This window comes from Meriones unguiculatus, chromosome 7, assembly GCF_030254825.1.
Source record: "Meriones unguiculatus strain TT.TT164.6M chromosome 7, Bangor_MerUng_6.1, whole genome shotgun sequence".
Taxonomy (NCBI): domain Eukaryota; kingdom Metazoa; phylum Chordata; class Mammalia; order Rodentia; family Muridae; genus Meriones; species Meriones unguiculatus.
The window spans coordinates 36,354,171-36,375,892 of record NC_083355.1 but is presented as its reverse complement, the minus strand read 5'-3'; the positions used below and the strand labels follow the sequence as shown (position 1 = coordinate 36,375,892).

The following is a 21,722-nucleotide window of genomic DNA, read 5'->3' as shown; positions in this document are numbered from 1 at the left end:
GTGGAAAGTGGGGAGCAGGGGCAAGCTGAGCTATGCCACGCTTAACTCTCCATTCAACGGTGGGACATCAGCATATAATTCAAGTGTTTACTAGAAGCGTGATGTGTGTCACAAAGCAAATCTAAAGTCCACGGAGGCACTTCAAGGACAAGAACCAGAAGTACGCGTGATAGGGAAATAGCAAAGCCTCAGCGGCATGTGGGCCACTGTGGGAACAGAATTCTGAGAGTGGGAGGGGAGGGGAAAGCATAGACTTTACTTTTTTAAGTTTAAGTATATTTTAATGGATTAATCCATAGTGAAGAGGTGATAGCAGTTTATTCTAAGTCTCTGGTACATGTTATTAAAATAAAAAGATTCTAGATGCTATCAAACCTATTATTTAAACTGGTCATTTCCAAATAAGGATAAATAAATAGTACCTGTCTTATGTGTAGTAACAATTGATTATTATTTCTCTTTTTTAATTTAATTAAAATTTTATTTTTATATTAATTGCAGTTTATTTACTTTGTATCCCAGCTGTAGCCCCCTCCCTCATTCCCTCTCAATCCCCCCTCCATCGTCATCTTCTCCCATGCCCCTTCCCCAGTCCACTGATAGGAGAGGTCCTCCTCCCCTTCCAATCTGACCCCAGCCTATCAGGTCTCATCAGGACCGGCAAGCACAGACTCTTAACCTGTCCTGGGCAAGTTACATCAAGAGGTGAAGGGATTATGGCTCCTTGTCATAAGTAACTGTTCTTGGAAAACAGCTCGATCTAAATGCTAGGGAAACACTTTAGGTCAGAATCAGTTGGGTAGGGTTTAAAGAACATCCAAAATCAGAAGTGGGGGTCGAGAGGGATTAGGGCTGCTGCCGCCCATAAGTCCACCCTTGCATAGCTTTGGGGTGCAGGAGAGGAAGAACACTAATGCTTGTCAGAAGCTCCAGGTATCCAGGATCCTACATCAGTTTGACTTTTTTGTTCGTTTGTTTGAGGTAAAGATGCTCTATATAGCACAGACAGGTCTTACACTCGTTATGTAGCCCAGGCTGGCTTCAAACTCATGGGAAGTCTCCTACCTCAGTTACCGCAGTAGAGGGATTATGAGCATTTGCCACTACAACCAGCTTGGTCAGTTTTGATTCCGTCACAGTTACAGCTAAAAAATGAGAAAATGGGTGGGGACTGGAGAGATGGCTCAGCAGGGAAGAGCACTTGTTGCTCTTGTAGGGGACCCAGCTGTCAGCTCACAACCACAGGCACCAGACATACATAGTGCATGTACGTACATAAGGACAAAACACATGTGCACATTAAGTAAATCTGAAAAGGAAGACATGGCAAAATGTAGATAAAAATTTATATATATTTAAGTGTTGATAATATCTTAGATTTATTTTTGTTATTTTAATTTATGTGAATGTTTGTGTGTGTACGGGGTAGTCCTCTGTAAATAAATGTCACATGTGTGTGGGTACCTGTGGAAGCCAGAAGAGGGTGTCATGTCCCTTGGAACTAGAGGTACAGGTGGTTGTGAGCTGCCTGGTGTGGGAGCTAGGAACCAAACTCAGTTCCTCCGGAAAAGTAGCAGTCTTTCTAGCCCTTTATATTTTTATAATTTGTATTTTATGTTTCTGTATAACAAAATAGCCCTTTTTAGGGAAAAAAAAACCCTTTCTAGCAACCCTTTTTATTTTCTATTTATTTTGCTTAATGTACAAAAATGCATCATTGTTGATGCATCATAATTGAATCTCACTGTTTTACCCCATGATATCTTTCTTCTCCAAAGAGTCCCCACTTCTGCTTTCTAGTTATTAGCATTCCATTACTCTCTCTGAGTCTCAAGGCTGACAGAGAACTCACTATGTAGTTCATGCTGGCCTGGAGGAATTCATGGCAGTCTTCCCGCCTTGGCTGTCTGAGTGCTAGGATTTTGAGGTCTGAGCCATCGTGTCTAGCTTCAAAGTAGTCCTTTTAACACCCTGCAAATACAGCTATTTACTCAGTGTCATTAGGCAATAGCTTCAAAAGTTCAAAGTGGAGGTTTTTGTGAACTTGTCTTGTTTGCACCAAGCAACTATCTGCCTTAATCTTTGGACCTATCAAAAAGTATTGGAAAGCTGAGAAACTGGTTCATGCCTTGGGGAGCTGGTTCATGCCTTGAGAAGCTGAGGCAAGAGGACCATAACAGTCTAGTCCACATAGTAAGGTCAGATCAGCCTGGGTTGCAGAGTGAGAGGGAATATTATCCAGGTAGGGTGATGTATTCCACCGTCTTAGGAGCCAGAGAGAGAAAATAAATCAGAAGGTCAAGACTGACCTCAGCTACATTGTGAACTCAGAGCTGGGCTGCTTGAGACCTTGTCCAGCAAAGCAAAACAAAAGGTACCCAGGCCGTACAGATCCTTTAGAAAGGAAGACTTCTAGCCCTTTAAAACTGAAAATAAACACAGGATGGTTAGTGTGGCAATTGGAAAATGAGGATAATGTATTAGTGGAAGAAAAGGGCATCAGGTTAAAAGTAGTATGGAGAGTGTTATGCTATGTCTCTTTTCATATGTACATATATTTATAATGCCTACAAAAGTGGTATCAGTGTTACTGGTCACCTGTGGAAGAAGAGAGTAAATGTAACTATTATTCTTATATTCCTTTACACTTTCAATCATCTTCTATAAATTTTGATAATGAGAATGCACTGTCGTAATCAGAAAAACAATATATGATATTTTAATGAGAAAGAATTCTCAATGGAAATTTGGCGGCAGGCAGAGGGCTCACTGGCAGTTACACTGAAGTGTTTTATAAGAGCATCATCTAAAATGATGACACGAGCATTTGTGTCTGACTCTGGAGCAATCTGCAGACTGAAGTCCACATCCCAAAGTCCACACAGGAGTTCCCCCTTCTTCTCTGCTCTCTCTCTCTCTCATCTCCTGGTTTTTAAAATCCTCCCTCCAACCGGAGAGGGGGGGAGTGGTTCAAAGCTGTTAACTGATTAGGGAGTGAAATCCTTAGGAAGACAACTGTCTCCAGACAAAATGCACAGTTTTGACCGTGTCAATTTCCATGAAGGAAGTCAGTACAGATGCTACCCAGATTTCACTCTTGCAGAGGAGCAAACCGATGAGCAAAGACTCAGCCATTTCATCTTCTAGGAAATCTCATGTTTCCAGTTATGGGACATTCTGTTGTGGGTGAGGGTAGGGATGGGTGCTGGTATTAATCCTAGAATCAAATAGACTCTTTTTAATACTCTAGACCTGGGAAAGAGTAGTCATTTCTTGCTCAAGTATACAGTCAAGTGAAATAACAGATGTCAGATAAACTTGAGGCAATGCTTTGAATCCCTAGTAGGTGCAGATGATCCACTCACACCTCCAACCCAACGTCACACACAGTCTTTTGTCCTCTGTCTGCTGAGAGTGTGTTCTGTGGAATTTGAGAGGTTCTTCAGCTCTTCCAGGAAACTGACTCATCATTGCTTTGTGTTGGTCCTTTCTTCCTGGCTCAGCCTGTTCCCTGCTTAGTTAGTACGCTTTCAAGAATTGTGTTGGGAACAGGACTTAAAGTGGAAGGAGGAAGGTTAGACTTTGTGCGGTCTTCTAGAGAACTAAGCAAACAGAATGACTTGCCAGACCTGGTGACACATGATTGTAATCCCAGTGCAAGGGAAGTGGGAGGCAGGAAGATCATGAGCTAAAGGTCATCCTTGGACCTACACACACACACACACACACACACACACACATATATATGTGTGTGTGGAATATGTGGAATAATATGTATATGAAGAAATATAGAACATTTGGCAGTTGGAATGGTTTTACAGTCGTAGGGTAAGAGACAGGACAACACCATTCATTACTTCAGTTGCTTCAGTCCCTATTTCTGCTTTCTCATTGAACACCCCCCCCCCCCTTTTCAAGACAGGGTTTCTCTGTGTAGCCCTGGCTGTCCTGGAACTCACTCTGTAGACGAGGCTGACCTTGAACTCAGACATCTGCTTGCCTCTTGCTGCCTCTGCCTCCTGAGTGCTGGGGTTAAAGACATGTGCCACCACTGCCCAGCCCTCACTGAATTCTCATTTAAGCAGTTATTCATAGCTGTGCCCCTGTGAGAGGGATTATCTTATAATCATTTTATGCTGGAGTCCTTATCAAAACCATATGCAGCTCATATGCTGGCATATGAGGACTCATTGGCAGTTGCATTGAAGTGTTTGGTAAAAACAATGCCTAGCCAGGAGGTGAAGGCAGGAAGGTCAGGAGTTCAGGGTGATTCTCAGCTACATAGGAAGTTGGTGGTCAGCCTAGGCTACAAACATAAAATCTTGTCAAAAAAATAAAAATAAAAATTAAGTAAGGCATTGCCAGGTGGTGGTGGTGCTCACCTTTAATCCCAGCACTTAGGAAGGCAGAGGCAGGTGGATCTCTGTGGTCTACAAAGAGAGTCTAGGACAGCTAATACTACACAGAGAAACTCTGTCTTGAAAACCAAAACAACAACAAAAATTAAATAAGGCATAGGCAGGCCTGATGGTGCACTCTTGTATTGCCAGCTCCTCTTAGAGGCTGAATGAAGCAAGAGAGCTAAAAGATCAAGGCTTACCCAGAGAGTTCCAGGTCATGGGAACTCTGTCTCTGTCATGGGGCCCTGTCTCAAAGTAAAAGTTACTTTTACAAAAAGGGCTTAGTATATAGCTCAGAGGTAGGGTATTTGCAGTGTGTGAGGACTTTGGTCCAAATTACAGTGCCAGAAAAGAAGAAGAAAAAAAGCATAACATCAGATCTACTTTAGGAATTTTTAACTTTCAGGTTTCATTTGAATGCTGTATTTCTGCTCTCCTGAAACACTGAAGGAATGACTTATTAAGAAGGGCTTTGGGGAATCTTAAGGCTGGGTTCCCTTTACCAGGCTGTTGATAGCTGTGTGTACTGACAGGCTAAGTCATAAATCATGAGCCCTGGGCGGGCAGGTGCCTCTGGTGGACATCCTCTGAGCACGAAGAAGCTGGGAGAGTAAGGGAGGAGTTGGAATGTACCACCCTATCAGCTTCGGGTCTTGGGAGGCTGCCTTAGTCTTTCATCAGAGCAAGTGCCACATCCCTTCCTTAACACCTGGAGGCAAGGACTTCATCTTCATTGCCGGGATGGAAGGAGAACCTGGCTGTGGATGTACAAAGTGAATCGCAGAGGCTTATGGCTATGTCAGCTGCAGTGGCATGAGGGTAGATCTGCTCAACCCAGGGTCTGCCTTTAGTGCCCTGGCGTCTCGTTTGATGATAATGTCCCTGTGAAGACACGTGTGTCTGATTCGCTGTAAGGAGACGTTGGTGTGGAAGACAGCCCTTGCAGTTAGAGTGTGGCGAAGCAGAACTCAGAAGTATGTCTGGTGGATTACGGTGATGCCTGGAGTTCTGTTTGAGTCTGAAGAGTTAGGAACAACCTGAAGATGGAAAGGACACATGAAAGGTAAATGAGGATGCAAATGAGCTGAATCAGCAAGGGGTCGTGGAGGAGAAAGCCCCGCATAAATCAAGCACACCTGAGTTTGCCTCTTTGCTGCCCAGCAGTTGTTCTGAGAATATGTGAACACCACACAAATCACTAGCAGAATGCCCAGCATCCCCCACACACACTGCTTTTGTTTTGTTTTGTTTAAAGCCAAGTTTCTCTGTGTAGCCTGGCCTCAAACTTACAGATATCCTCCTGCCTCTGCCTCCTGAGTGCTGGATTAAAGGTGTGCGCCACCACTACCTGGCCTCGCCTCTTTCTTGACCAAGTTTCCTTGAATGGAAAATGCCCTGAGTGTGCAGCTATTTCAGATCCCATAAGCACAGGAGTTCTACTTCAGTCCTTGAAGCAAACCCAAAGGATCTCATTATGTGTTTAAGAGGTAGGGATGTAGACAGAGATTTTGGGGTCTTAGTGACTATTTCTTTTTGAGACAGGGTCTCTTGAATATCAAGCTATGTCACTATGTTGTGGAGACTGCCTTGAACTCTTAATCCTCCTGCCTCCATCTCCCAAGTGCTGGGAATATAGGGGTGTGCCACCACATCTGTGGAGAGTGGATGAAGTCCTGAGTGAATCCTACACTTTTTTGGCTTCCATGGGCACCAGGCATAAACATGGTGCACATAAATCCATGCTGGCGAAACACCCATCCTCATAAGATTAGAGAATACTAATCTAGCCCAAGAGAACAATTAAGTTCACTTGTCTGGTACCATGATAAGGAAGAGTCTGTTGCTAGGCTGCAGTGTGTGTGTGTGTGTGTGTGTGTGTGTGTGTGTGTGTGTGTGTGTGGTGCTGGGGATCAAACCCTCTTTACTACATTATCTTTGAGACCAGTTCTCAGTGCTATAAATTTTACCTTGTTTAGTTTAGTGCCGGGGAGTGGCTGTTTGTTTGATGGGTGATTTTGTTTATTTGTTTTTGAGACAGTCTTACTATGATGCTCTGTGAATACCTTGTCTGTTTACCTTAGTGAGTGTCTGGATGTCTCGGGGAAAGTGTCCATTTATCACTGTCTACTATTCCAAAGCTGAGTCTACTCCTGGCTTGGGAGTCTGGATTAAGAGCAGCCCTGGTGAATCAGCCCTGAAGTGTCAGTTCAGACACCAAAAGGCACTATTTATAATCTTGTCAGGAAACCCAAGATAAAGAGAATGAAAGTTGCTTTGCCAAGTCCTTAAACTGGGTTGAAGTGTAACAGATGGTAAACATTGCTGTATCTGAAAGTTACCCAGAGTGAGCATACATGTTATAATGCTAAAGATCTTACAATTAGGGGGAACCTTCCTAAAGAAATGTAAAACTTAACCAGGTAGTGCTGGCACGCCTTTAATCCCAGCACTCAGGAAGCAGAGGCAAGAAGATATCTGTAAATTCGAGGCTAGCCTGGTCTATAGAGGGAGTTTGAGGACAGCAGGATTACACAGAAAAACCTTGTCTCAAAAATTCAAAACCAAAACCAACCAACCAAACAAACAAAAAAGAAATGTAAAACTTAGAACACTGGATACAAACCTTGGTCTAGGTCCATGGGACCTGAAGGATTAATTTCGCCACAAGTCTACTTATGCTTATAGAGCTTGTTTTAAAATTTATATTTACATGTGGGTGGCTGCTTGTCTATGTAGGCATCATATTTGTACCCAAGAAGGCTAGAAGAGGGCATTGTAACCCACGGAACTGGGGTTACAAGGTAGTTGTGAGTCTTGCTGTGTGGGTAGTAAGAACTGCTCTTAACCTCTGAGGTCCCTGCTCCAGCCACCTTAGGGAGCTTGTTAAAACTTTAAGGATAAAGCTGGTGCGGTGGCACACACCTGTAATCCCAGCACTCAGGGAGGCAGAGGCAGGCAGATCACTGAGTTCGAGACCAGCCTGGTCTACAAAGTCAGTTCAGGACAGGGAAGGCTACACAGAAAAACACAGTCTTAAAACAAAACAAAGCAATAGATAAATAAATAAAAAGCATAGTATCATAAGTCTGTATTCCAAGCTTCTTGAAAAGCTGAGGCAGGAGGATGACTTGAGGTTAAAAAAAAAAAAAAGAATTGAGGATAGTCTCACTTTAACATAGTGAGAACCCATCTTAATAATAAAGATTCCTGGGCTGTAGAGATGGCTTAGCAGAAGCCCTGTCTGTCCTTCCAGAGGTCCTGAGTTTAATTCCCAGCAACCACATAGTGGCTCACAACTGTCTATACTGGGATCTGATTCCCTCTTCTGGCATACAGGTGTACATGCAGATAAAGCAGTCACAAATGTGAAATAAATAAATATCTCTTTAAAAAAATACTGAAGATTCCTGGTCCCACTCTAGACACTAGACATTCTGATTAAGTCTGTTTAGGTCCCAGAAATAAGTATTTTCTGTCTCTCCAACTTCCTTCTTTCTTCCCTGCTTTTGTCTTTCTTCCTTCTCCTCCTCCTCCTCATTTATTTGTTTTTGTTTAGATGGTATCTCCTGTAGCCCAGGGTGGCCAAAAACTTCCTCTAAAGCTGAAGATGAAGCTGACTTTAAACTATTGATTCTCTCTCCACATCCAAAGTGCTAGGATTATAGGTGTATACTCCCACACCCAGCCAAATAACTTTTTTTTTTCCTAGCCTGGAACTCATTATGTATACCAGGCTGGGCTGAACTCAGAGATCTGCCTGCCTCAGCCTCTGCCTCCGGAGTGTTGGGATTAAAGGTGTATGCCACCACATCTGTCCAGTTTTTTGACACAGAATAATTTATTACATTCAATTTATAACGGAAACTTTTCCCTACATCCCACCAGTTACATGTTAACATTGTTTTCTCTAAACAGATGGCATAAACTCTACAGAGAATACTTCCCTTCTCAGGCTGAGAGTCCAGGCGGGACTCATTTGTCCCAGATTGCTGGTCTTCCTTCATTTCCCTTCTCCATAGCCAGTGGCATTGGCACAGCTGTCTGACTCTGAGGCATGGACTCTGAAGAAAGAATGACTGGTTATCATTTCAGAGGCTGATACATGTTGATTATCTTCTAAACCTCATGTCAAACCATTTAAAAGAAAGAATACTTTATTTTCTTATCCGCCCCCAATCATCCATCCATCTATCTATCTATCTATCTATCTATCTATCTATCTATCTATCTCTCGGGTAATTTGGCTGGTGTCAGATTTGCAGTATAGGCAGGGCTGGCTGGAATTTCTGGTCTGCTCCCCACCTCCTAAGTTCTATGATTCTAGAAAAAAATTCCTCATCTCTAAGGACAACTCTAGAGCTACACTTCTAGAGTAGAGAGTAAGGAGTTCACATTAAGAAGAGAGAACCTTTGAGGGGGCTGGAAAGATGGCTCAGTGGTTAAGAACATTGACTGCTCTTCCAGAGGACGCAGATTCAATTCCCAGCACCCACGTGGCAGCTCACAAATGTCTGTAACTCCAAGATCTTACATATTCACACAGACACACATGCAGGCAAAACACCAACACACATAAAATAAAAATAATTAGAGAGAGAGAGAACTTTCGAGCCAGGCATTGGTGGCACACTCCTTTAACCCAAGGAAGGCAGAAACAACCGGATCTCTGGATCTCCGAGATTGAAGTTAGCCTAGTTGACAGAGTGAGTTCTAGGATAGCCAAGGGCTCAGCCTCTGCCTCCGGAGTGTTGGGATTAAAGGTGTATGCCACCACATCTGTCCAGTTTTTTGACACAGAATAATGTGCGTGTGTGTGTGTGTGTGTGCGTGTGTGTGTGTGTGTGTACGTGTGTGTGTGTGTACAGATGACACACCTTCGATGTGACGGGTGCCTCTCAAATGGGATGGATCCCAGTTAACTTCCACAGCCACAAGTAAAGCAAATGTCAAGAGCTCTATATGACAGATAAGGTAGCTGTAGGAATGGAGAAGTCAAAGCAGTTTTCCACAAACCATAGCTAATGTTTGCTTTCCTTCTGCTATACTGCCTTTCCAACAGAAGACAGCCTTTATTGATGAAGCCTGGGACTCAGTACATCAGTATACATCAGCAAACTTACCGGGCATGGAACTTCAAAGATGACAAATACTATAATGAGGACGCCACTGAGCAGCAGAGTAGCAGCAATCAGAGCCTTGATTACAATGCTCCATTGCTGCCTCTTCTTTAGGTACATGTCTGTGTCTAAAAGGAAAGAGGGATGGAGAGGGAGAAAAGAAATCATGAGCAAGGCTCACCTGGACTTGAAGGTTTCCTTGCTCACAGACTAATCAAGGACAGCCTTACTCAGAGGCAGAACTGAATTTCCATTTGGGGTTCAGAAGTGACATCATAAGCTTCTCTCTAGCCTTTTGCATGAATGAGCCACCTTCCCTAAGACTTGGGATTCTCTATTGTCATGCATGGCTGATTCTGAAGGCTTGGCTGCACATAGCCCATCATTCCCACCCAGTCCATCCTCTTGAAGTTCCCAACCTTAAAAAAAAAAAAAGGAAAAAGGGCTAGAGAGATGGCTCAGAGGTTAGAGGTTAAGGGCACTTGCCGCTCTTGCAAAGGTCCTGAGTTCAATTCCCAGCAACCACATGGTAGCTCACAATCATCTCTAATGAGATCCAGTACCCTCTTCTGATGTGTAGGCACACACATGGAAGCAAAATGCTGTATAAATAAATAAAATAAAATCTTTTAAAAAAGCAAAAAGCCCCATCTGCGCTGAAAAAAGAAAAATAAATACAAATACACACACCTTTCATCCTAGCACTCAGGAGGCAGAGGCAGGCAGGTTTCTATGTTCAAGATCAGCCTGGTCTATTTAATGAGAGCCAGGCTAGCCATGGCTCCATAGTGAGACCCTGTCTCAAAAAGAAACAAAAACAAACATCTCCTTTACTGTCTTGGTTTTAGGAGTACATAGGAAGAACAAGGTTCATTGTCATTGCATTTGAGTCATAAGCCAAATCCAGAGCAAGAGACTCATATTTATTGTGTTATTACTAATCTCATATTTAGTTTTCTACTGGAATAAGCCAAGGCTGTTCATACCAGTAAGACAACCCAAACTTGAATCTTACAGAATTTGAGTCTTGGTCAATTTAGGAAGGGCTATTTTTCAAAACAGTGAAGATGAAATCATGTGGTTGGTTGGTGTCATCTCTGTTCATGATTGCTTAATATTTAAATATTATACCTCTCTACACACAAGTGGCTGGTATCATGTACCAGTTGGATTTAGTCTGTCTCCAAATCTGGCTACAGGGTAAGTTCACTTTCATGGAAGTAAGGGGTTATTATTTTTAAAAAACGAGGATTTATTCTTTTTATTTATGTGTATATGTGAGTTCCTTGTGACTTTATGTTCACCATATGCATGCAGGTGCCCTCAGATGCCAGGAGCCATCAGATCCTTTGGAACTAGAATTACAGGTGGCTTTGAGCTACCTGACGTCCATCCTGGGATCCAAAGCTGGGTCCTCTACAAGGCATGAACAAGATGGCTTTTAATCACTGAGCCATCTCTCCATCCCCAAGACAAAGGATCATTAATTGTGCCAAACTACAGATGTTTTTGGGAACTTCCTATGGAGAACATTTTTTTCCCCATTAAAACATGGAACAATTTCTTTTTTCAAAACAAGGTTTCTCTGTGTATTCCTGGCTGTCCTGGAACTCACTCTGTAGACCAGGCTTGCCTCAAACTCAGAGATTCACCTGCCTCTGCCTCCTGAGTGCTGGGATTAAAGGCATGCACCACTACTGCCCAGCAAAACAATTTTTTAAATACAAAATAACTTTTCAACCTCCAGGAAATTTCTAGGAGACCCAGCATAATATTGGAGTCAAGATGTCTCCTTTTCTTCTATTCTTGCTTTATCCCTACTTAATTTGTACCTTGTGTCAAAGGGATGGAAAAAGTTCCAGTGCTTGTGGTTTTCTGTCCTTCACTTCTAGGAGTTGTAGAGGTGGTAGTGATGGGCTCCATCTCTGATAAGGCAGATCTGCCCTTCGCTGGGTATGTAATGCATCGAGAGATCCCTGGCAAAAAAGCTACAAAACAACAAAGAAGCCGCTGTAGGACAGCATCAGCTGCAGGACAGCATCAGCTGTAGGACAGCATCAGCCTGCTTTGGCTGTGCCTGATAAAACCCTAGCTCTGCTCACTCCATACTACATTTCTAACTGTGGCCCCATTGACCTGTATGTTCATAGGGTTTAGGTGTAGGCACAGAACAATGCTAAGAATAAATGAGGCCGGAGATGCTAAAAAGAGATATAGGTTAATTCCCTAGGAGGCCTTTGACTAGGATCAGAGAAGGAAGGGACTATATCTTGCTTGCCTGTCACTCTTTTGGTCATTAATAATAATAAAGGCGGAGGGTGTAACACTACTGAGAATTCCCTTCATTAACAGAGGTGGTTCCAAAGTCCAGGGAAGAACATGAAATGCAAAATGTGTGAATGACTGTTGGAGGTCTGTTTAGCAGAGCCCAGTCAACTACTCTGAGAAGACAGTGAAGAAAGCAAGAGGAACTAGAAGACAGAAAGGCACCCAGCTTCATGTTCTCACTTTCATCCATTTAATGTTCAAAAGCCAGTGTCTATTATATGCCAGGCCCTGCCTCAATACTTTATATCAGTTGGGTTCATAATAGCAAGAGAGCAAAGAAGTCAGGGGTCCGGACAGAGGAAGCAGGAACAACAATGACTATAGTACATTTCATGGCTGGGTGTAGTGGCGCATGTCTATAGTTGGTCCCAGCACTCTGGAGGCTGAGGCAGGAAGATGACGGTGAGTTCAAGGTCAGCATGGACTACATAGTGAGTACAAGCTAGTTGCAGCTAATTAGCATGACACTGCCTCAAAAAAAAAAGTTACTGTTTATTAGGATAAGTGCTGCTTAAAATAGTAAAATTAGAGCTGGGTGTAGTGGCACACACCTTTTGATACCAGAACTCAGGAGGCAGAGTCAAGCCTGGTCTACATAGTGAGTTCCAGGACAACTAGGGCTACTGAGAGAAGCTGTCTCTCAGATGCATGTGTGCTGTCTCTCAGATGCTGTATAAATAAATAAAAAAAAATCTTTTAAAAAAGCAAAAAGCCCATCTGTGCTGAAAAAAGAAAAATAAATACAAATACACACACCTTCCATCCTAGCACTCAGGAGGCAGAGGCAGGCAGGTTTCTATGTTCAAGATCAGCCTGGTCTATTTAATGAGAGCCAGGCTAGCCATGGCTCCATAGTGAGACACACACACACACAAAACAAAACAAACAAACAAAAAAGTCCCCCAGAACAAGAAGCCAGTTGTGGCAGCTCATACCTGTAATCCCAGCACTGGTGACACTAAAGCAGGAGGATTGCCAGGAGCTCAAGGCCATCCTGGGCTAACGAGTGATTTCCTAGCCAGTTAGTATAAGACTCTGTCTTAGCAGTCAAATTTAGGGATGGGAGAGATGGCTTGGTGGTTCAGAGCATTTGCTGCTTTTGTAGAGGACCTGGGTTTACTGCCCAGCTCCGCACTCATAACTGCCACTCACAACTGTCTGTAACTTCAGTTCCGGCCCTCTGCTAGCCTCTACTGGCATCCATATACATGTGGTACACATACATACATACATTCAGGCAAACATACAGAAACTAAAAATAAATCTTTAAAATCCCAAACCAATAACAACAACAACCGTAAACCCTGCAAAATAGAGTTTGCAGAGTATTCATAGGTAATAGTTGGACAGCCTGTGGTACAGTCAGGCTCCTCTGAGGGCAGAACTGAGTCGAGACTTGAGAGGCGCAGCCTAGGTGAAGGGAACAGTGGGAATGAAGCACCCATAGCAGGGTGTGCTGACATGTTACAGTTGTAGGGAAGCAGTGAGGCCGCCAGCCGCCAGCATGGAGGAACAAGGGAGGAAATTCAGAGGGACAGGATACAGGCTCTAGGCTCCATGTGACAAGTTACAGGCTTTGGAAATAAGGATTTATTGCAAAGTTTTGATCTAAAGAATGACCTTCTGTAGGGAGGAGGTTATTACTTTTTTTTTCCTTTTGAGGCAGGTGATTATTTCTCTAAACCCTAACCCCTTTTTATTTAAGACAGGCTGTGACTATGGAGGAGTCCATTACTAGCATTGAACTCCCTACATACCCAGACTGGCCTCAGAAATGAAGAGAGACTCCTACCTCAGGTTTTCAACTGCTGAGGTTATAGGTGTGTGACTAAACTTAATCTTTTATTCCATTTCAAACCTTATTATTCACTAGGGGTGGTGCATACCTAGGCATCCATATGGCGGTCAGAGTTCAACTTTGTGAAGGTGGGTCTCACCTTCTACCTTCTACCTCAGATTGTCAGGTTTGCATCATTGGGCAGCAAGCTCCTTCATATTCAGAGCCATTTTGTGGGCCCTTATTCCATTTTACCTGGTTTCTTATCATTGCTTGTCTTTAGGTTTTTGGTTTTATTTTCCTTCAAGACAGGATTTTGCTTTGTATCCCCGGCTGTTTTGGAACTTGCTCTGTAGATCAAGCTAGCCTTGAACCACCTGCTTCTGCCTCCCAAGTGGTGGGATCAAAGGTGTGTGCTACAACCACCTGGCTGCAGTCAGTTCTCTTAAATAGTAGCATGCACATTTGAAGATAAAAACTCACTTTGGACAAGTTACATAATTTCTGAGTTTTGGTTTCCCTGTTTGTAATATGGTTGTAATAAAAAAATACTTGCTGTATTTATTTCTCATTGGTGTTGTAAAGATCACAAACAAATAAAAATGAGAAAGAAGGTATGAAAACACTTTGCAGGCTGAGTGTACTTGGACTGAAAGATAGGGATAGCCTAGAGATTGTCTGTCTAAGCAGAAGAACTCTGCTCTGTAGCCACAGGGATAATGGCACAGACAGATATGGCCTGTATTCACCCTCCCGAGAAATGTGACTTAAATGTCTACTGAATAGGCATCATCTTTCAGTGTTTTCCTAATCCTTTGATTTAATGTCCATTTGTGTTGGCAGGTCATCTCTTTTAGGTCTTATCTCTGAGGTAACTGAACATCAAGGTGGAACAGGTTTGAAAACACAATTTATTTCCTCTAGGCAGTGGTGGTGCATGCCTTTGATCCCAGCACTTGGGAGGCAGAAGGAAGTGGATCTCTGAGTTTGAGGCCAGCCTGGTCTATGGAGCCAGTTCCAGTACAGCCAGAGCTATATAGAGAACAATCCTGTCTCTCCAAAACAACGAAACAAAAGAAGGAAAGGAAAAAAAAAATCACACAAGAAAATATTTGTCAGATGTGACTGGGCATACCTTTAATTCCAGCACTTGGAAGCTCTCAGAGACAAGTCAGTCTTTGTAAGTTTGAAGCCAGCTCAGTCTACAAAGTGAGTTCCAGGCCAGCCAAGGCTACACAGGTTTCAACAAACAAACAAACTAGAGAAGAATTATCAAATGGATGAAATGGCCATGTGTGGTGGCGTACACTTGTACTCTCAGCAGTCAAGAGGTAGAGGCAGGAGAATCAGGAGTTGAGGCTTATGCTCAGCTACATAGTGAGTTGGCATACATGAGAACCAGTTTCAAAAAGACAAAACAAAGCAAAACCAGACAGGGAGTTTTATCTTTCTTGTGCCCCGTTAAAAACAGGTCTCCCAGCAATTGAGAGGCAGAGGCAGGCAGATCTCTAAGTCTGAGGTCGGCCTGGTCTACAGAGTGAGTTCCAGGACAGTCAGGGCTACACAAAGAAACCCTATCTTGAAAACAATCTCACCTCCCCCCCAAAAAAACAAAACAAAACAAAACAGACAGGTCCCTATGAAATCTGAAACCTGATAGGTAATTGGAAAGCTTCTAAATGTAAAATCTGAGGGATAAGAACAGGAAATACAAACTGTATTGTAACTGCTTGCCACGGTTGCTGTGAGAAGACTCCCTGACCAAAAGCAGCTGAGAGGCGTTCACTCTATCAGCTGGGCGGTGGCCTCTGCCCCTACCTTACGTTTCTTTTCTACCTTTCTTGTTTGGCCCATGTCTTGTGATAACCATCTGTGTTGTGGAAAGTTCTCATCCTTACAATTCCAATACTTTACTTTGAGGATATTTTCATTGATGTGGTCTAATTGTGTTTTAGACCCCTCCCTCTGCTGACTGACGTCATCCAGAGTAGCAACTCCAGAATGCATCTCTCCTGTATCTTTCTGTATAAGTCTGACCATTTACCTAGTTTTTATTTTTAACTTAATTGAGATCTACCACATCTTGGTGATTTAATGTGGTTTAAATTCCAAATAGGCATCTTCAGACTCAGAGAGAAAGTTCATTTCAAAAGTCCATTTAAGATAGTTGTTTGAGATTTGACATCATGGTTTCATAGAAGTATGTGGTGAATGGTGATTAGGGCTGAACTAACCAATATATGTCTACATGGTCTCTTCATGTGGCTCAAATGGGTCCTGGCTCAGATTCCAGATCTCAGAACCTCTGCCTTCAGCAAGCATCTGGGAGGAGGAAGAGTCTTCCTCCTGGAAGGCGCTCAAAACCCCAAGGCCACCCCGAAGGCAAATATTTTCAACAGGGCAGGTAGATCTTTAACATCTTTCTTCCCTCTCCTCCTCCTTAAACCCCAGGTTTCCTGGTTCAGAATTTCTAACAGCTAATGTCCTTAGTTACCTCAGGTCCCATAGCATATAGCATAATATAGCACCACTCAGAGAACTGCAGACTGGAAAAGGACTTAAGGCCAGTACTGTGGTTGGTTCAAGCAGGGTGTCAGGGTAAAGGGAAAAGTCCAAATAAATTGATAGTGAGTGAGGTTTGGGTTTTTAAGGGCCCTCCCATCTGTTATCAGTGGTAGAGTTTAACTAGTTACTTTTTTTTTTTTTTTAAACAGTACCGCATATAGCCCAAGCTGGCTTCAAACTTGGTATGTTGTATAAGGGGATTAAAGGTGTGCTCTACCATGCCTGGGTGTTTTTTGTTTTGGCTTTTTGGTTTTACTGGTAGATTTTAAAAATATATATTTATTCATTTATGTATATGAGCATTTTGTCTTCATGCATATCAGAAAAGGGCATCAGATCTCATTATAGATGGTTGTGAGCCACCTTACGGGTGCTGCAAATTGAACTCAGAACCTCAGGAAGAGCAGCCCATGCTCTTAGCCACTGAGGCACCTCTCCAGCCCTAGATTTTTTTTTTAAGCATAATAAAGTGAGTGAAACATCCGAATCATGTAAAGACAATTTGCTGTTCTTGTGTCATATCCTGAGACCATGTCTGCCCCCTTATTTCTGTTCCTAGTGTGGATTTTAAATGTTTATTTCACCTTCATTCTGCTTAATCCTTCTACTCCCCAGTTTCTCTAAGTGTTGAGTGTCATTTTCCTGACAGTACAGCAGCAGAGTCTAAACGATTGCCTTTTGCAAAGGGGCAACTTCCTATACTAATCTATTGATTAGAAACTACCTGACAGAAAGAATGTGTCTGTAATTCCAGCACGTGGGAGGAAGAGAGGGGAGCTTTAGCATCTAAGGCTAGCTCTAGATACGTAACAATAGAGGCCATCCTGGGCTATGTGCAACCTTGTCTCCAAGGAGGGAACAAGGAGGAGAGAGGGAGAGACAGAGAGAGAGAAAAGGGGATACAGTAGGTAATAATGGTTCCTTTTGTCCCCAGGGACAGGAGACTGAAGGGTTGAGAGGCAGGAGAAGGAGGGAGAATTACTTTTTACTATATATATGTGCTGTTTGTATATTTCACTGTGTGCACTAAAAATAAACAAAATTCACAAAATATTGTGTTTTTTTAATTTTTGTTTTTTGGGGGACAGATTCTCTCTGTGTAGCTCTAGCTGTCTTGGAACTCACGATGTAGTCCTGGCTGGCCTCAGACTCACAGAGATCTGCCTGCCTCTGCCTCCTGAGTGCTGAGATTAAAGGACTATGCCCCTTACCTAGCCCACAAAGTATTGTTAAAAGAAGACCCACCCACCAGCACAGTGGTGCTCACTTTAAATTTCAGCATCCAGGAGGCAAAAGCAAATAAGTTGCTGTAAATTTGAGGCTAGCCTGGTCTACATTAGCAGTTCTAGGCAAACCAGGGATACATAATAAGAACTTGTGTAAAAAATATATATATAGCTGTCATAAATGTCACAGAATACTAGAGCTAAAGGGTCTTAGAAATTAGAAATATGGGGCCTGGAGCCAGAGAATTTGGATTATTTGCCACTAAACCTGAAGACCTAAGTTTGGTCTGACTCCCAAAGGTGTCCTCAGTTGTCCTCTAACCTCCGTATATAGCCATGCCTACACATGTATGTGTGTGTGTGTGTGCACACAATGAATAAACATATAGGTATAATTTCAAATTCTCGTTAAAGGAATTAGAAAACTGGTTCTCAGAGAAGACACTGATTTTTCCCAAAAGGAGAACAGTATGTTTCATTGTGCCTTTGGCTGCTACTAAATAAACACTGGCCACCAAGGATGTCAGCTGAAAGTTGGTGCCAACCCACCTCTATCAGCCATCTGATCTCACTTTACCTCTTAGAATGAATCCGTTCTGAAACTGGGATGCAGGCATGAGGTGACAGCTTGGGGACGGAGTGCCATTTCTGTGGGGGTCAGCAGTGATTGCCATGTTCTTCAGAGTATACTTGACCTTTGGCCTTCTCTCTGAATATACAAGGTGGACTCTCACACTCCTTCCAGAGCCGAGGCACTGCAGGGTTGCTAGAGTCTGATTTTGGATGACTACAGCCTCTTTGATGTCTGTGTGAATTTCTGGAAGAACTAAACAGAAAAACCAGAGCTGGCTCTTAATCTGCAATGCCCAGATAACCTACTTTTATTCATGACTCCTGTTAAACCCCAGAGCTGCACTTTGCCCTCCCTTGGTTCACTTCCTTTTCTGTCTGTGTTTATGGTACTAACTGTGCAGGGTCTGTTTCTCTTCCTGAAGTAAATTCAGCACAGAGAAATGCTCATAGATTGTTTTCTTAAATACAGAGATGGCTGAGTACCATATCCTTTTCTTTCTTCATCCGCACCTGATTGATACAGGCATATTTTAGGCAACAAGTTAATATAGAAATTCATTTCCAGTTATTCTCCTGAGGAGATATGTACCTTTAACATACCATTTGAGATGCTATTTGAGATCTATAAGAAGTGCAGAGATAAGGCATCTTTTAAAGGTTAATAAAAGGAAAATCCTGGGGTGGCAAAATGGTTTTCCAGAATGATCTCCATTCCTTACCTCTTATTACCAAATCCTTGTTGCTCCTCACATTCTTTGGAAAGAAGCTAGGCAACTGTTCCACGTGGCAGCTGCTCTTTCTCAGGTCTAGGAAGGAAAATGGGTCAGAATTTACTAGGTTCTCTCTTTTTTGAATTCTGAGACATGAAAAGAGACCAAAGAATAAAGTTCCTGTGTATAAAACAGAACTGGGGAGATCAAATAGTCTCTGAAAGAGACTATAAAACACATAGTTAAATACATTTAAGTAGGAATTGCCCCATTATAAAGAAAACTGAGTACCAGTGTATTCTTTCTGAAAGCAAGAAAAGTGAAAGGGATGTAATTACTAAGTTAATGGAAAAAAAATAACCCATCCATTCCCTTTTAAAATGTTTATTTTCTCAAAAAAAAAAAAAGAAAAAAGAAAAAGTTTGTTTTTCTCTTCTCTTTTTCTATCTGCCTGCTGTCTTTTTTTTTTTTTTTTTTTTTTTTTTTGCTTTGCTTTTCAAGACAGGGTTTCTCTGTGTAGTTCTGGCTGTCCTGAAAAGTGCTGTAGACCAGGCTGGCCTTGAACTCAGAGCTGCCTGTCTTCCTCCTAAGCTCTGGGACTAAAGGCATGTACTACTACTGTCCTGTCCCTGTCTGCTTTCTTAAGGAGAGAACCTTTAAGGTTTATTCTGTATTTCCGTGGATGTAGGTGCTCTATAGATTGCCACAGACCATAGTTATTTATGGTTTGTGCTATGACTCACAGGGTGTGGAATTTTTTCTCTCTCTCCTTTTTGAAATTTTCTTTTTTGAGGTAGGGTCTCACTGTGTAGCTCTGGCTGGCCTGGAACTACTATATGGACCAGGTTGGCCTTGAATTCAGAGATCTACCTGTCTCTGCCTTCCAAGTGCTGAGATTAAAAGCATGCTCTAGTGGCTAGAGGAAATGCTCCGTGGTGAAGGGCACCAGCTGCTCTTGCGGAGAACTAGAGTTTGATTCCCAGCTCCCACATGGCGGCTCAGAACTATTCCTAACTGTTTCCAGGGGATCTGGTGCCTTTTCCCTCCCTCCAACGGCACCAGGTGTATATGTGGTGCACAGACATGCATGTAGGCCAAACATTCGCACACAAAATAAAATGAATAAATCTAATAAAAAATTTAAAAAAGAGCATTCTCTACCACATTCAGCTTCAGCTGCTTAAAAAAAAAAAAAGTGTATTTCACTCTGTAGCCCAGGCTGGCTCTGTTCTGATCTCAATCCTCCTGCCTCCATCCTAAGTGCTAAAATTACAGGTGTGAATCGTCTTAATTTGCCTAAGTGTGCCATTGCTATACCTTATTCTATTTTGTCTTAACCTCCAGCTAGCTAATTTTAGAGAAGAAATGTTTAAGAAACTCTGAAAAATAATATTTCAAATACACAGTTACTACCAGGACTAGGATAGCGCTCAGTGGTCAAGCACTTGCCCAGTATCCTGAAGCTGTCTTTCCAGCCTCAGCACAAAACAAACAAAAATCCTCAAGTCAGTCAACAATTACCAAAGAGTAGCAAACAGTGCCATCCCCATATCACCTTTCCCTCAGCTCCCCCATCTCCCCTTACCATCTCCATTTAAACTATGTGAGTGTACCACCTGAGAAATGAAGGTAACATCTTAGGAGGGGTCATGAATTTGAGGGCTCTAGATAAGGCCAATCACAAAACGGTGGTAACGTCTCACAGTGCAGCTGTCGACCATGTTTTTATGTTATCCATGTAAGCAAGGAAGAAGAAAGCACCACACTCCTGAAGACGTCTCATGAGACACACAGATGCCTCCCTTGGCTTAATGCCAAGATACGTGGGGTAACTTCTGCAAGAACAACTTGTTGGGTATTGGCTACATCCCTATCTGATGGAAGAGACTCCAAATGCTTTCTAGGCTTCCTTTTGGATGTTCCAGCATATTAGGCTAGAGAAGTACTTACCATTCTTGTTGGAATCATAGGATGCAATCATTAGGCTGAAGACTAAGATGGTATACATGCCAATCCGAGCTCATGAGCACTTATTGCCTACAGCCTGATGTTACTCTGTCTTAGCCTCTTACAGCTTTGCCTCACGTTGCTTTTACTGTCCTGGAAGCAAGTTTCACTCTCACTGTCTGATTCTACCCAGACTATTTTTGCCTTGTTTCCTGAAGACCCAGGAATATAGCTGATTGGAGAAGGAGCCAAACCTGCTTATTAATGATTGACTTTGAAGGCCTGCCCTGACTTCACTGCTGATGCCAACATTGACAACTGTCATTATCTAGAGGTTTCCCCAAGAGAAAGGGCACAAACACCTAGAGATATGCTTTACAGAGACTTGCAGGTAGGCACGTACTCACTCACAGGTGTGCTCTCTGATGGAGGCACATAGGTATACACACCATCATTAAGAAATAAGGAGATGCCTATTAAGTTTCTAGAAGAGAGAAAGAAACCAAGATGGAATGAGTCAGTGCCTTACACCGGGGAGAACACTGGACTCTAGGAATCAGAACAACTGAGTTCTAGTTCAAGTCTATTTTGTCACCTTGGGGAAATTACTTGGTTACTCAGCATCTCAATTTTTCCCTGGTATAAACAAAGTCTCATCCAAAAGATCTTTCGAATTCATTTACAGTTATAACAATAACTTCATATGAGCATAGGCACACCTATGGAACTATGTATGTTTTTACACACATGAATAATGGAATGAGTATAGTTAAAACAACTTTCTTAAGACTATTGGGTCAAGAGGTTGTGAGAAAGCTATATATGTTACATGAGTGATACTGTCTGCAGCTGGGAGTAGCTACTATTGGATTTTTCACCCAAAAATTATATCTTTTAGAAAAGAGTATATAATTAGTATTATGCTCTTAAGACTTCGTTTGCTTTATTTTTTGTTTTTTAAGACTGGGTTTCTCTGTCTAACAGCCTTGGCTGTCCTGTAACTCTCTCTGTAGACCAGGCTGGCTTCAAATTCACAGAGATCTACCTGCCTTCACCTCTGTAGTGCTAGGATTAAAGGC

General features: G+C 42.5%; 2 protein-coding genes across 5 annotated transcripts in view; one reads left to right on the top strand and one right to left on the bottom strand.

The window, feature by feature from the left end:
• Positions 1-21,722, top strand: part of Acaca (acetyl-CoA carboxylase alpha) — a 263,052-nt gene that overhangs the window by 15,755 nt on the left and 225,575 nt on the right. The window lies entirely within an intron of this gene.
• Positions 2,694-20,852, bottom strand: C7H17orf78 (chromosome 7 C17orf78 homolog). 2 transcript variants are annotated; one of them, XM_060387100.1, is made up of 7 exons: positions 20,647-20,852; positions 18,706-18,792; positions 17,991-18,239; positions 11,350-11,505; positions 9,521-9,645; positions 8,347-8,461; positions 2,694-5,439 (listed from the first exon to the last, which is right to left on the bottom strand). In XM_060387100.1, exons 1-7 carry the CDS (start codon positions 20,702-20,704, stop codon positions 5,369-5,371), a joined length of 861 nt encoding a protein of 286 aa, XP_060243083.1. In that variant the 5' UTR covers positions 20,705-20,852; the 3' UTR covers positions 2,694-5,368. The 2 variants fall into 2 exon arrangements, with proteins under 2 accessions (XP_060243083.1, XP_060243084.1); XM_060387101.1 differs by lacking the exon at positions 11,350-11,505.

Excerpts from the sequence above, each read along its gene's own strand:
- C7H17orf78 (XM_060387100.1), bottom strand. The coding sequence starts at position 20,704 with ATGTATACCATCTTAGTCTTCAGCCTAATGATTGCATCCTATGATTCC. Across the intron at positions 11,506-17,990 it reads GAACGGATTCATTCTAAGAG|CTTTTTTGCCAGGGATCTCT; the intron begins GTAAAGTGAGAT and ends GTTGTTTTGTAG. Across the intron at positions 9,646-11,349 it reads TTCCATCCCTTTGACACAAG|ACACAGACATGTACCTAAAG; the intron begins GTACAAATTAAG and ends CTTTCCTTTTAG.